Source organism: Molossus molossus, unplaced genomic scaffold, assembly GCF_014108415.1.
Source record: "Molossus molossus isolate mMolMol1 unplaced genomic scaffold, mMolMol1.p scaffold_m16_p_21, whole genome shotgun sequence".
NCBI classification, from domain to species: domain Eukaryota; kingdom Metazoa; phylum Chordata; class Mammalia; order Chiroptera; family Molossidae; genus Molossus; species Molossus molossus.
In genome coordinates, this window is record NW_023425357.1 from 42,657,192 (window position 1) to 42,672,043 (window position 14,852).

A 14,852-nucleotide genomic window follows, 5' to 3' on the forward strand; every position below is an offset into this window, starting at 1 on the left:
ATGCATTGCACCTATGAATGAATGCATTTATCTCTAAGCAAGCCTACCTAAACTTAATTTGCCAAACTGTTTTATACCAGGCAGGATTTATACCCAAGAGTATGTCAGCTATCCTGCAAAGTACTACGGTAGAAACCAGTGGAGCTGATAAATGACCATTGTGCTCCCTAAGAATGAATACAAACCCAGAGCCCTGGTCATATCAGCTCTTTTCACAAAGGATTTTTCTGTTTTCCCCAAATGTCAAGTTTCTTGATTTCACCTGGCTTGCTAACAGTGAGAGGTAGAATACCTGGCTCCTGCTGATGGTTTGATTGGATGGAGCCTAGTTTTAATACAGTTTCCAGGAGTACACTTTCTTTGGTGGTTGCTTTTATGTGATCAAATCTGACACTGTATTAAATGACACAGTTTTAAGTGAAGGTGAGTGTGTCCTGGGTGCTGAATCAAGAATAGGAAATCCAAGAGTGTTTTCAGTTCTACCCTTGACTCCCTGTGGGATTGAGAGACTAAGCTAAATCAGTGGGTCATCTATAAAACAGGACTTAATTTATTTTTCTCTCAAAAAAATAGCCCTGGCCTGTTTGGCCCAACGGTTACAGCGTTGGTACACGGTCCAGAGAGACCCGGGTTCATTTCCTGCTAAGGGCATGTACCCCGGTTGCAGTTTGTCCCCAGCCCTGGTTGAGATTGTGTGGGTGGCAACAGTCCATGTGTCTATCTCACGTCGTTGTTTCTCTCTCTCTCTCTCTCTCTCTCTCTCCCCCTCTCTCCCCCTCTCTTCCCCTCTCCCTTCCTCCCTCCCTTTATCCCTCCCGCTCTATCTGAAGATAAAGGGAAAAATGTTCTTGGGTGAGGATAAAAAAATAATGGATGTTTTAAAATATGTATCTACTGAGCACCAGTAATGGTCAGCTATTGCTGATTCCTTTTTGCTGTAGAATCTACTTTTAAAAAGGACTTTCCGTGCAGAGTCCCCCCTATCCGTATATTCTCTTCCATCCAGTTTTCCTTCTCAGAGGGAAATAGCATCATACATTTCTTATGTATCCATCCAGAGCTATTCTATGTATGCACAAGCAATTATAAATATATTCTTTTTTTAAAGTTTTATTATAGATAACTTAAAACATATTCAAATGTTAAAATAATAGTATAATGAACCCCATTATATAACTTATACAATTTGTAACACATACCCAGTCTTTTTTATACCTCCTCAACTGTGGTATTGTGAGGCAAATCCCAGACATCATATTCTTTCATCCATAATTTTTCTGTATGTATCCCTAAAAGGTAAGGGTTCTTTTTTCATTTGTTCATTTGTTATAACATAATTGCAATCCCATTATCACACCTAAAATAATTATAATTCCTAAATATTATCAAATATCAAATTAGTATTTATTTTCCCATAAAATTTTTTTCCTGACAGTTTTTTTAATAGGATCCAAGTGAGGATCAGACATTGTATTTGGCTGTATGGCTTTTAAAATAAATTATTGTGATATAATTCACATGCCATATTCTTTTTTAAAAAAAATTTTTTATTGATATTAGGGAGAGAAGAAGGGAGAGGGAGAGAGAGAGAGAAGCATCGATGAGAGAGAATATTGAATGGCCACCTTCTGCATGCCCTCCACTGGGGATCAGGTCCACAACCTGGGCATGTGCCCTGACCAGGAATTGATCCGGCGACCTCTTGACGATGCTCAACCACTGAGCCACGCCGGCCAGGTGATATGCCATATTCTTATATTCATAAGAATGTATATCATTATTATTGTCTAATTCTAAAACATTTTCATCACCCCAAAAAGAAGCCCCATACTCATTAGCAGTTACTCCCTATTCTTCCCTCTCCCCAGCCACTGGAAACCACTAATCTGCTATCTGTCTGTATGGATTTGCTCTTTCTGAACATTTCACGTAAATGAAATTATATAATACATAGCCTTTTATGTCTGGCTTCTTTTCACTTAACATGTTTTCAAAGTTCATCCGTGTTGTAGCATGTATTAGTACTTTTCACAGTTGAATAATATTCCATTGATATGCCACATTTTGTCCATTCATCAGTTGATGGACTTGGGTTATTTCTAGTTTTGGCTATTATAAACCATGTTGCTATAAACAGTCAGATACAAATTTTTGTATGAACATGTTTTTAGTGTTCTTGGGTATATGCCAAAGAATGGAATTGCTGGGTCATAGAGTAAATCTATATTTAACATTTTATGGAACTGCCAAATTATTTTCCAAATTGTACCATTTTTATATTCTACCAGCAGTATCAGCAATATATGAGGGTTTCAGTTTCTTCACACCCTTATCAATACTTGTTACTAAATTTTTATTATACTATTCATCTTGTGGGTCTGAAGTGATGTTTCATTGTGGTGTTAGTTTGCATTTCCCTAAAGACTAATGATGTTGGTATCATGTACTTATTGACCGTTTATATATCTTCTTTGGAGAATATTTACTCAAATCTTAAGTCTGTTTTTACATTGGGTTGTCTGTTGAGTTTTAAGAGTTCTTTATATATTCTGGATACTAGACACTTGTCAGATACATGCTTTATGAATATATTTTTTCTTTCTGTGGGTTGTGTCTTCACATATCTTGATAGCGTCCAAGGAGCACAAGAGTTTTAAATTTTGATGAGATTTAATTTATCTATTTTTTATTTGTTTCTTACTTTAGTTGTCATATTTAAGAAACCGTTACCTATGAAGATTTATCTCTATGTTTTCTTCTAAGAGTTTTAGCTCTTACATTTTGGTCATTGATCCATTTTGAGTTAATTATTTTATATGGTATGAGGTAGGGATCTAGCTTCATTCTGTGCAGACATCTGATTGGTCCAGGACCATTTGTTGAAAAGACTATTCTTTCCCCCACTGAACTGTAGTGGGGCATTTTTGTTGAAAATTAGTTTACCAAATGTGGTCTTATATCTGGACTCTCTTTTCTTTTCCATTGGTTTATATATGTCCATCTTTATGCCAGTACCACAGACTTGATCACTACAGCTTTGTAGTAAGTTTTGAAATTGGGAAGTGTGAGTCCTCCAACTATGTTCTTTTTCAAGGTCCCTTGCATTTCCATATGAATTTTGGAATCAACTTGTCAATTTCTGCAAAAAAGGCAGCTGGGGATAAAGAGATTGCTTGGATCCATAGATAAATTTGGGAATGTTGCTATCTTATGGCATCTTAACAATAGGCAAATATGTCTTTCTTATTTATTTATTTATTTATTTACTTATTTATGTATTTTTATTACAGATATTTCTTCTTCCCCCCCCCACCGGAAGCAAATATGTCTTTTACGTCTCATTTAACCTATAGGTCTTCCTCCTTTTATAATTTAGTTTTTGTTTTGTTTGTATTTTATTTGTTAAAAAACTATGTCCTGCCCTGGCCGGTTTTGCTCAGTGGTTAGAGCGTTGGCCTGTGGTCCAGAGAGACCCAGGTTCGGTTCCCGCTAAGGGCCCGTAACTCGGTTGCAGTTTGTCCCCGGCCCTGGTTGATCGTGCGGGTGGCAGCCACTCGATGTGTCCCTTTCACGTCAATGTTTCTCTCTCTCTCTCTTCCTCTCTCCTTCCCACTCTATCTGAACAAAAAATGGAAAAATGTCCTCAGGTTAGGATAAAAAAAAAAAAAAAAAATGAAAGAAAGAAACTATGTCCTTACCCGGCCAGTGTGGCTCAGTGGATTGAGCATTGTCTCATGGACTGAGAGGTCCTGATTTGATTCCCAGTCAGGGCACATGCCTGGGTTGCAGGCTCGATCCCCAATAGGTGCCATGCAGGAGGCAGCCATTCGATGTTTCTTTCTTACATCGATGTTTGTATCTGCCTGTCCCTTCCTCTCTCTCTAAAAAAATCAATACAAATATATTTCTTTTAAAAAAAGGAAGAAGCTATGTCCTTGTCCTTTGAAGTTTCCCACACTCTCGATTTTGCTGATTGCATCTCCATAATATTCCTTTACACCCTGTGTTTCCTGTAAATGGTAATTAGATCTAGAACTTGAGCAAGTCAAGTTGGTGTTTTGGCAAGAATACTTCATATATTGTGTTTTTGTGCCTCCTATCATTATTTTAACTAGCATACTCTTCTGTTCATTGCTTACTCACTTATTGTACCTTGGGAAACTATTGTATATCTATACATAGAGAGCTTCTTCATTCCTTTTTAAGGCTGTTGTAGTATTTCATTATATGGTTGTACCATAGTATGTTTATCCCATTTTTTTACTGATGAACATTGAGATTGTTTCAATTCTTCCTGTTATGATGTTGTATTAAATAATCCTATACATGCATCATTTTTAATATTTAAAAATATGTATCAAGTTAAATACCTAGAATTATTGGTTTAGGAAGGATATACATTTGTAATTTAGGTAAGTATTGCCAAATTGCCCTGCAAAGAAGTTATCCCAGTTCACATTCCCATCGGCAATGTAGGAGCTCCATTTCACTGGAAACTTGCTAACCTGTGGCTACTTAAATAGAATAAGTGTATACTTTGTGTTTGTAAACACACATGTATATAGTACTTCATAGAAATCTTAAACATGTTTCAACTAGTTAATTACTAGCTCTGTATCTAGTGCTTATTCCCTGGTAGGAAGTATTTGCATCAATCAGTGGAAAGGAAAACATGTGGGGTCTTTACACTGAGGCAGACACATGTTTCAGAGCCATCATTTTTGGCCTTTTAAATCCTTTCTTCCTCCTTCTTTTTACATTCTCTCTCTTTTTTTTTTTTTTTAACTTTATTGTTGAATGTATTACAGATGTTCCTCATTTTTCCCCCATTGACCCCCTCCTCCCCATTCCTGCCCCCTTCTGCCTTTCCCCTCACTGTTGTCTGTGTCCATTTGTTATGCATATATGCATGTAAGTTCTTTGGCTTATTCCCCCCGCCCCCCACCTCCCTTCTCTTTGAGGTTCATCAGTCTAACAACCAGTTTGTTCTTCTTAATCCCTTCACCTTTTTCACCCATTCCCCCAATCCCCCTCCCATCTGGCAGCCAATAAAATGTTCTCTGTATCTATGAGAATGTTTCTGTTCTGCTTGTTCATTTTGTTTGTAGATTCAATTGTCGATAGATATGTATTCATTGCCATTTTGTTTGTTTCTATTTTTTATCTTTTTCTTCAAAAAGACCCTTCATCATTTCATATAATAATGGTTTGTTGGTGATGAACTCCTTTAGCTTTTTCTTGTCTGGGAAAACTATATGGCCATCGATTCTAAATGACAGCTTTGCAGGATAGAGTAATCTTGGTTGTAGGTTCTTGCTTTTTATCATTCTGAATATTTCTTGCCACTCCCTTCTGGCCTGCAAAGTTTCTTTTGAGAAATCAGCTGACAGTCTTATGGGAACTCTTTTGTAGGTAACTAACTGCTTTTCTCTTGCTGCTTTTAAGATTTTCTCTTTGTCTTGAACCTTTTGCATTTTGATGATGATGTGTCTTGGTGTGGGCCTCTTGGGGTTCATCTTGTTTGGGACTCTCTGTGCTTCCTGGACTTGTATGTCTGTTTTCTTCACCAAGTTAGGGAAGTTTTCTGCCATTATTGTTTCAAACAGGTTTTCATATCTTGTTCTTTCTCTTCTCCTTCTGGCACATCCAAGATGCGAATGTTGGCACACTTGAAGTTGTCCCAAAGGCTCCTTACACTATCCTCATTTATTTGGATTCTTTTTTCTTTTTGCTGTTTTGATTGGGTGTTTTTTGCTTCCTTAGTCCAAATCGATGGTTTGTCTCTTGGCTTTACCTACTCTACCATTGAATCTGTGTAAATTATTCTTTATTTCAGTTAGTGCCTCTTTCATATCTGACTGTGCATCCTTCATTTCTGACTGGTCCTTTTTTATGCTCTTGAGGTCCTCGCTAAGTTCTCTGAGGTTCTCACTAAGTTCACTGAGCATCCTTATAAGCAGTGTTTTGAACTCAGCATCTGTTAGGTTGCTTATCTCCATTTTGCTTAGCTCTTTTCCTGGACTTTTGTTCTGTTCTTTCATTTGGGATCTGTTTCTTTGTCTCCTCATTTTAGCTGCCTCCCTGTTTGTTTCTATGTATTACTTAATGAGAGGTATGGGGCTAGCTGAGACCAGATGCTGCTTGTTTGAAAGAATTTAGGAAAACCTGAAGCAGGGTCCAAGACAGGCCAATCCTATGGTTAAGCAACTGGCAACAGCTTGGGTGGGCCTGAAAGTTGGGTGAGGCAGGGCCTCAGGGAATCACCAGGGTGGGGCAACCAGTGTGAGCCAGGTTGCTGGAGTCCCAGGTGTGGCTGCTGTCTGCCGCCCCAGGGAAGGGCTCATCAGGAACAAAGGCCTCTGACAGCAAGTTTGTCCCGGAGAAAGCCCCCTCTCCAGCCCTCGCTCCAATGCCAAACAGCTCGGTTCTTCCCTGTATGTCTCTGGTGCCCCCAAGCTGCTTCCCCTCTGAGCTTAGAGGGAGCAAGTCTGAGTAAGTCCATGCGCGGGACCCTTTAAGGAGCCGCCTGGGGCTCCAGCCGTCTCGGTCTTCCTGAGCCTCAGTTCCCGCTGGTTTTTCCAGCCAGAAGTTATGGGGACTTCTCTTCCTGGCACTGGAACCCTGAGCGGGGCACCTGGTGTAAGACAGGGACCCCTCAGTCCTCAGGGAGGACCTTCCCAGCCGAGGTGTCCTCCTGATTTTTATCCGCCACATGTGGGTGTGAGACCAGCCTGTTGCGCCTCCACTCCTCCTACCAGTCTCGATGAGGCTTCTTTAATTTTGTAGCTGTAGGACTTCCATTCAGCTTGATTTCAGGTGGCTTTGAATGATGGTTGTTCTGTGGTTTAGTTGTAACTTTGATGTGGTTGTGGGAGAACATGATACCTCGGTTACCTATGCCGCCATCTTGACCGGAAGTCTCTTTTTACATTCTTACAGCAGAAGCTGGGCAAGAAATAGTCTCTTTTGCTAGGAGCTAAGGCCACACAGGAATAATATCTGCTGTATTCAGAGTCTTGTCCTCAGCAGTAGAAGGATTAGTCCCCTTTGTCCCCCAGAAAATAGCTCTGTGATCCCAGTGGAGATTCAGGCTTTCCCCACTGGAGGCTCTGGATATAAGCTCTGAGCACAGCCAGTGAATGCATAAATAGACCCCATCTACCCTCGAGTCACCCAGCTGTCTGAATCCCAAGAACATTATCTATTAGTAATGTTCAGTGTTAATTTGGGGTGACAGTGTGGTCCTGCAAATGCAGAAGTTTGGCAGGAAACTTCACCAAATGGTGAGATCAGAGGGTACTGTTTTGTTCTCTTTGGAGAGTTAACTGCTTTTGGAATGGAATTTGTCAGAGTCGCAGTCTCTTTTCTTTCTTGAAGCCTCCTAGATAATTGGGAGATTTGGCCTTTTGGCTTAAACTCTGCTGACGCCACAGAGGTCTAGATTTTTGGTTGCCCTTCTGTGGCTGACTTCCATCCTTCCCTTAGGCCAGCTGTAGTCCTCTACAGGTACTCTGAACTTGATCCTTCTTTTCTGTCTAAGAATGTTACTCTTGAAATACTTAATAAAATGTCACATCTCACTGAACAGCTTCACATAAATTATTTTTCTAAGTAGCTAACTCATACTTTTTTTAACAAAATTTTTCTGACAATACTGAAAGTGCCATTGTATATGTGACTTAATAATACAGTGAATGTTCAAGTAGTGAATAGCATACAGTTTGATGTTGAGTCCCAAATTTTCACACACACACACACACAATTTTAGCCATTTGCAGTAAAACTCTATCAACTGCTGACACATTTTCCTGTGTTCTCACACATTGTGAACATTGGCCCACTCTGCCAGGCCCTATGCTGTATGCCCAAGGGTTGGCATGGTGAAGAAAGAGCCCTTGTCCTCTAGAGACTTATAGTTAGAGGAGACTGTAGACCAGCAATCCCTGTCGTCTCTAAGACTGTTCAGGTTCCACAGCCTTCCTGGCTGTAATAGAGGGATGCCCTGTGGTTTACATGTGGGACTATTCCTTCCTAATTTAAGTGGCCCGGGATACTCTTTGGATTTTTGTATTTGCCTTTAAAATTTTTTTTTCTGAATAGGTAGTATATGCACATAATAGAAAATTCTAAAGGGACAAAATGTGGAGTAGAAAGTTGTCTACTCTTTTCCCCAGCCACTGAATTTCTCTCCCCAGAGCAACCTCTGTAGTTTTTAATGTATTTTTTTCAGACATTCTATGCATATACCTGGGCATGTGTCCCTCCCACAAATTATAATTTATACACACCCTCACCTTTTCATTTAGCACAATATCTTGTAGACCATTTGATACCAGAACACAGAGATGCTTTACTCTTCTCAGTGGCTGAGCAGTAGTCCATTACTTAAGTGGTCCCATACTGACGGACATTTCAGTTGTCTGCAGTGCAGTCTTTTGCTGCTGTCAGCAGTGCTGCAGTGCATGGTCTCATAAACATTATTTAAGTTTGAAGGACATTTCTGAATTGCCCCCCTTCCTCCCCACAACATAGAAAGATGCCTATTCTTCCTCCCTCCCTCCCTCCCTCCCTTCCTTCTATATTGTTTATTCTCCTATGTTTAAAAACCATTTGTTTGTTTTTTTTCTGTAACTGTTCATGTCTTCTGTCCATTTTTCTATTCAGTTGTTGGTTGGTTGCTTTATATCTTCTTTTTTAATCCTCACCCGAAGATATTTTTCCATTTTTCTTCAGATAGAGTGGGAGGGAGAGAGAGAGAAACATCCATGTGAGAGAGACACATCAACTGGTTGCCTCCTGCACGATCCCTGCACGACCTCCGACCAGGGCCAGGGACGAACTGCAACCAAGGTACATGCCCTTGACTGGAATCGAACTTGTGACTCATTGGTCCACAGGCCGACATTCCAACTGCTGAGCCAAACCAGCCAGGGTGGGACTCCTTATATCTTAAAGAAATTAGTTGTGTGATAGTTGTTGCAAATGTTTGCCTCTCCTTTTTTTTTTTAATTTTTTTTCTTTATCGATTTTTAGAGAGAAAAGGGAGAGGGAGAGAGAGATAGAAACATCTATGAGAGAGAACGTCAGTTGGCCACCTCCTGCATGCCCCCCACTGGGGATTTGGCCCACAACCTGGGCATATGCCCTGACTGGGAATCGAATGCATGGGTTGATGCTCAACCACTGAGCCACACCGGCCAGGCTGCCTCTCCTTTCTTGCAGCCTTATTAGGGCCATCTCTGCAGTCACTGTCAGCTCTCATTTCAGTTTTCTACATCTCCATGTTTTTTGTTGTTTTTTTTTTAATATTTTCTTATTGATTTTTTTAGAGAGAAAGGCAGAAACATGATGTGAGAGAGAAACATCGATTGACTGCCTCCTGAACGCCCCCTACTGGGGATCAAGCATGCAACCTGGAATCGAACCGAAGCCTCTCAGTCCATGGGAGGATGCTCAATCCACTGAGCCACACTGGCCGGGCTACATCTCCATGTTTTAACTCTGCCTATCTTAAGAGCTTTTTTCTCTGTTAGAACTTCCAGTAAGACAAGCAAATATACTTAGCTTCTGAACTCTTGTGTCCCGGCCATTTGAAATCTCTTTTAGTTTCTCAGAGTATTTCTTGCTTACTCCTGATTTTATATACTTGGAACCATGCATCCTTTTCATGTGCATATGAACTGTTAGTTAGGGGTTTCTTAAGACAGAACCCTAGATAATATGCTTATCTGCCTGAGACAATGAAGTCTAAACTCCAACCCTTACTCTGCAGTAAGAGCTCAGGAATCATTTTAGTACATTACTTTTTGATTCAGATTTAGTCTAACATTTTCTATTCTAAGTGGCCTTTAACCGTAGCAGATTATTTGACTTCCCACATCAGTAAAATGAGGGATAATACTTTCATGTCAGGATGTTATAGTGACTAAATGAGGCTGGAAACATTTAGAAGGAAGGAGGAGTGGAGTGGAGTTCACTTATCCTTTAACCTCTTAGTCCTATTTTCTAGGTTGAGGCTTTCTGTCACTAAGGTGACAGCGTAACTATGGGTGTCATGGGACAGAAGAGCTTCAGCCTACTTGGTGACATTCTGCATGGTCTTAAATGTTCTCTGACTGTGGCTTCTGTTTTCTCGATTGTGAAGGAGAAGCACAGCTGTACAGTGAGGATGACAGTGTTGCCTCCACAGGTGGTTCTGAGGCTTCCATGTAAAGCCCTCAGCACAGTGGCTGGTACATGGAAAGGAGACCATAACTTTGGAAGAGGGTGATGAAGTTAAAGTCCTCCCTCCTTCTTTGCAGAAGCCCCGTCCTGTGTGTCCCTTGGAAGCACGTCCCTGAGTGGTCCCTCCATCCACTGCCCCTCTGCTGCAGTCTGTATCGGCATCCTCCCAGGCTTGGGCGCCTACTCTGGGAGCAGCGACTCTGAGTCCAGCTCCGACAGCGAAGGCACCATCAACGCCACCGGCAAGATCGTCTCCTCCATCTTCCGAACCAACACCTTTCTTGAGGCCCCCTAGCTTCTGTGTCCTTACCTCAGGGAGCTCCTCCCCAAGAGTAGACCAGATGGATGGTTCATCTGCCTCCAGGCATTACCTCCCTCAGAAAACTTTTTTGCCTGTTTCCTGTGCACACCGTGACATTTTTAACCTCATCTAAAAATGTGCCAGCATCCACCTGTGGCCCGACTTGTGTTTGGTTTCTCTTTCCTCTCCAGTGCAGATGCCCACACCTGTCCCACTGCCTCATTCCTCACTGATGTGTTGGGGTGGGGGCCAGGGCCCGGCAGAAACTCCACTAAAAATGCCCTGGGAAGACAGGACAGCTGGCTTGCACAGGGTTTGTTTGTATTATGTTGCTTTTTTTTGTGTTTTTTTTTTTCCTTTATGAACAGCACAGAGAAGCAAGGACCATTCTTGGACAGGTATTATTTTAAACATTCTATTCTAGACGAACACATTGTTCGGTTGTACTGCATTGTGGAGATGCAGGCGGAGAGAACTGGTCCGGGTAATGAACTGGCGCATCCCCTGGAACTGACCAGTTCTTGATGTTGTGACTAAGATGAAAAACTACATCTGCAGGGCGTGTCACTTCACACTCATCATTCACTGTGAAGTGTTTCCTTACTCTCAGAAAACAGTCTTCCTCCCTTTATCTAATCCCATTTAAGACTAAACCTGAGAGAAGCAGATTATAGGCCTTATTTCATCAGAGCCAGAAATCAAAAGTGCTAGTAGTATATGGATGAGATGACAGTTTTGGCAGCTCCTGGGTTCTTAATATTGCAAATCAGTGGGACACACCTGCGTATTCTGACTATACTCTGTACTCTGTTAATACCTTTATAGTGGAGGATTCCAACTATGATACTGTTTCTAGCTTAAAGTTGCTGCCCTAGTTCTTTCCTTCTCTTCTATTTTTTTTTTTCCTTTATTGATTTTAGAAAGAGAAGAAATGAGAGGGAGAGAGATAGAAACATTAGTGAGAGAGAACATCCATTGGCTGCCTCCTGCTTGCCCCCACTGGGGATTGGGCCGACAACCTGGGCATGTGCTCTGACCGCGAATCCAACCAGCGACCTCTTGGGTTGATGCTCAGCTGCTGAGCCACACCGGCCGGACTCTTTCCTCCTCTTTTATCTGCTGCCCCTCCTGCTCTTTCCCTTCCCACAAAGAGCAGCTCTGAGGCTGTGAGCAGTCAAGAGGTAGAGGTATCGCTCCACCTCTGTGTCTCATAGAGGGGGTCAGGGGCTCTCCCTTAGGGAGGGAGACCTCAAGGACAGAGGTAGTCATGGGCTTAAAAAAAACTCAGGTCTCCCTGCTTCAGGAGAATGGGTCTGTGTGGCTCTTTCTTCCCGTGTTCCCATGTCAATTGTTTTTACTTCCTTGGGTGTGAGACAGAGACACACGATGTGTTGACACTGTGATGCTGGCAGGCAGAGAAGCTGCTCAGTTTTAATGTGGGCGGAGAGGCCTCTGGATCTCATCCAACCCACTCCTTTTCCCTTTCTAATGCAGTGACATTCTGGTGCCCATTGGCAGATGGTGACTTCCCTTCACCCATAACTGATGCCTTGTGATTCTTCTTTTCAGAACTACTCTGTGCTAATTGTTCCTGTCAGTATAGCACATTAACTCCATTCTAACAAACAAGGTGCTTAGGTAAAACTGTAGACACCTTCTACTTCTCTGCGTCATTGTTCCTGCGATTGTGCTGCTGTGATTACAGAATGTCCCCAGAGCAACCTCGCATCATTTCAGGAGGCAGGCTGAGGAATCAAAGTCACCCCCTTTGTGGGGTCTGACTGTTTTAGAGGCCATTACTTTACCTCATGTCATCTGTTGATGTTGGAATAAGTTGACAAAGGATTGCAGGAATTTAAAACATACTTATCTTGCCCTGGCCAGTTTGGCTCAGCGGTTAGAGCGTCGGCCTGCAGTCCAGAGAGACCCGGGTTCGGTTCCCACTAAGGGCATGTACTTCGGTTGCAGTTTGTCCCCGGCCCTGGTTGGTCGTGCGGGTGGCAGCCACTCGATGTGTCCCTTCACGTCGATGTTTCTCTCTCTCTCTCTCCCCCTCCCACTCTATCTGTACAAAAAATGGAAAAATATCCTCGGGTGAGGATAAAAAAAAACAAAAAACATACTTATCTTGAAGGCTAATAACAAGATCTTGCTTTTCCTATTCTGAATCTGCGCTTCCAACTCCCTCCCGATCTACCATAGCTAGATTATATTGAAGGCTGAGGCTCTTCAGATTTCTGTTCGTGGTGTCTCAGGCGAGATTGAGAATCACAGGTAATCACTTCATTGTGTTCTGTTGTGTCTATTAGTATATCGTGTTGGGACTGAAACACGTTCTGTAGAAATCATGAATAGCAAAGCAGGACCTGATCTGTCCAATAGAGGAAGTGGCCTTGGAAAGCATCCAATGTAGACCATGTGGTTTAAACCCAAAGGATAGAAAAAATAGCCCTGGCCAGTTTGGCTCAGCAGTTAAAGCATTGGCCCATGGATTGAAGGGTCTTGAGTTCAGTTCTGGTCAAGGGCACATACCTGAGTTGCTGATTCAATCCCTGGCCCCGGCCAGGGTCATGCAGGAGGCAACCAATTCTCTCTTTCTCTCTCTCTCTCCCCCCTCCCTCCCTTTCTTCTCTCTCCCTCCCTCCCTTTCTCCTTTCCTCCTTCCCTTTCTCCCTTCCTCCCTCCCTCTCTCCCTCTCTCCTTTCCAGTCTCTCTCAAAAAATAAATCAATGAAAAAATATCCTCGGGTGAGTATTAACAACAACAAAAAAGAATAGAAAACAGGGCTGAAAGGAAACACTGCTTTAAACCATAAAATGTAGTACTCCTGCCTTAATAGAGAACTGGGATTTTATAACTAGGTCATAAAGGATGAAAACAAAGTTCAGGGTGGACTTTTTTAAACGTGCTTACATTGTCCTGAGTGGCAATATTCTTACAACTCTTGAACTTTGTGAGGGAGAAAGCGCATCTGTGAGGAATCCTACTGCTGGCTCTGTTTGAATTATCTAGTTTGTGTCACACTGTGCCCTCTCTACCTTTGGCCCTGTCACCCACCTGGGCTGGGACAAGGGGAGCATGACGTTCAAAGCATCCGTTTCCATCTATGTAGAGCAGGGAGGCTGATGTGACTGGACCTAACGAGGTGGCTGGGTGACCCATTAATGTCTGCTGCCCCGGCATCTGAGAGGAGACAGCTGGCTTTCAAGTTCAGCGGCTTGAGGAGGGTGCTTGAACTTTTCCAGGAGCACTCTAGACTGAAAGCTCCTGACTAGAGGCGACTCAGGCTTGTCCCTGGCTTTTCTATTCCTCTTCACCTCAATCAAAGGTTCGGCTCTTCTGGCCGCCTTATCTCATAGGTTCCTCTCTCTGGCTGCCTCATTTCCACCCAAGAGAGAAACTTCATTTACCTAAGATGCTTGCCCTGCTTCTCCCTGGGAGCTTGGCCTGGTTCCACCTTCCGTGGGTAGACCCTAGTGGCTCTGAGCTTGGAGCCAGACATTCACTAGTTGGGTCGCTTGAGCAAGGTCCTTAACCTCTCTGGGCCTCAGTTTCCTCCTCAGTAAGTAAGAATAATGACACCATCTTCCTAGCGAGAGTGATAGGTAATCTAGCTTAGATACTTGGCATGGTATCTGACACACAGCGCTTAGTAAATAGGAAGAACTCGTTAGTACCATTACGATTGGCCTCCCCCGTTTCTTGGTGGGGTGTCGGAGCTTCCGTTAGTGATGATTTGTGGCAGGTTTACGCATCCTGCTGACATTCCTCAGTTGTAGCTAGAACACTGACAGGATGAGTGGTCAGATATGGTCATCAGAGCTCCAACCACCAGTTTGTTCTCTGTGCTTCCCTCTTAGCTAAATGTTAATTGCTCAGGCACACGCGGTTCCTTGGCTTCAGTGTCCTGGCCGTGGGTATATGGCTCAGCTGTCATCTTAAGCCCCTCCAGAAAAACAAGAAGGAGACCTTGCTGTGATTTCCCCAAGGTCCTTGGGGGAATCAGGGCTCCATGCAGTCCTGCAGCCTCAGGAGAAATGAAGGTGTCCCTAAAGGATATTTTAGTTGACTTTTGGTGGCGACAGAATCAGCAGATGCGTTGAAAACTTAGGATGGAAAAAAAAAAAAGAAAACTTAGGATGAAGATATCCTTTACTCGCTTCCACCAGTTAAACACTGGCTTCTAAGGCTACCAGGCACCCGTAGGTAGGAACCTTCCGGATGCACCGCCCAGGTGTAACAGGCTACTAGTAAGAATTACCTGGGAGAGTAGGTCAAGGTGAGTGACTTCCCAGTTTCAGTAGAGAGGAAGAGCAAACTTATTACC

At 42.7% G+C, this 14,852-nt stretch overlaps 1 protein-coding gene across 4 annotated transcripts in view; it reads left to right on the forward strand.

The window, feature by feature from the left end:
• PSME3IP1 (proteasome activator subunit 3 interacting protein 1) overlaps positions 1 to 10,852 on the forward strand; it is a 34,044-nt gene extending 23,192 nt beyond the window's left edge. For all 4 annotated transcript variants that reach the window (XM_036275191.1, XM_036275192.1, XM_036275193.1 and 1 more), the window contains one exon: positions 10,302 to 10,852. In XM_036275191.1, coding sequence (XP_036131084.1) covers positions 10,302 to 10,519 — 218 coding nt within the window. In that variant the 3' untranslated portion in view covers positions 10,520 to 10,852. The remainder of the gene's footprint in view (positions 1 to 10,301) is intronic.
• Positions 10,853 to 14,852: the final 4,000 nt, after the last annotated feature.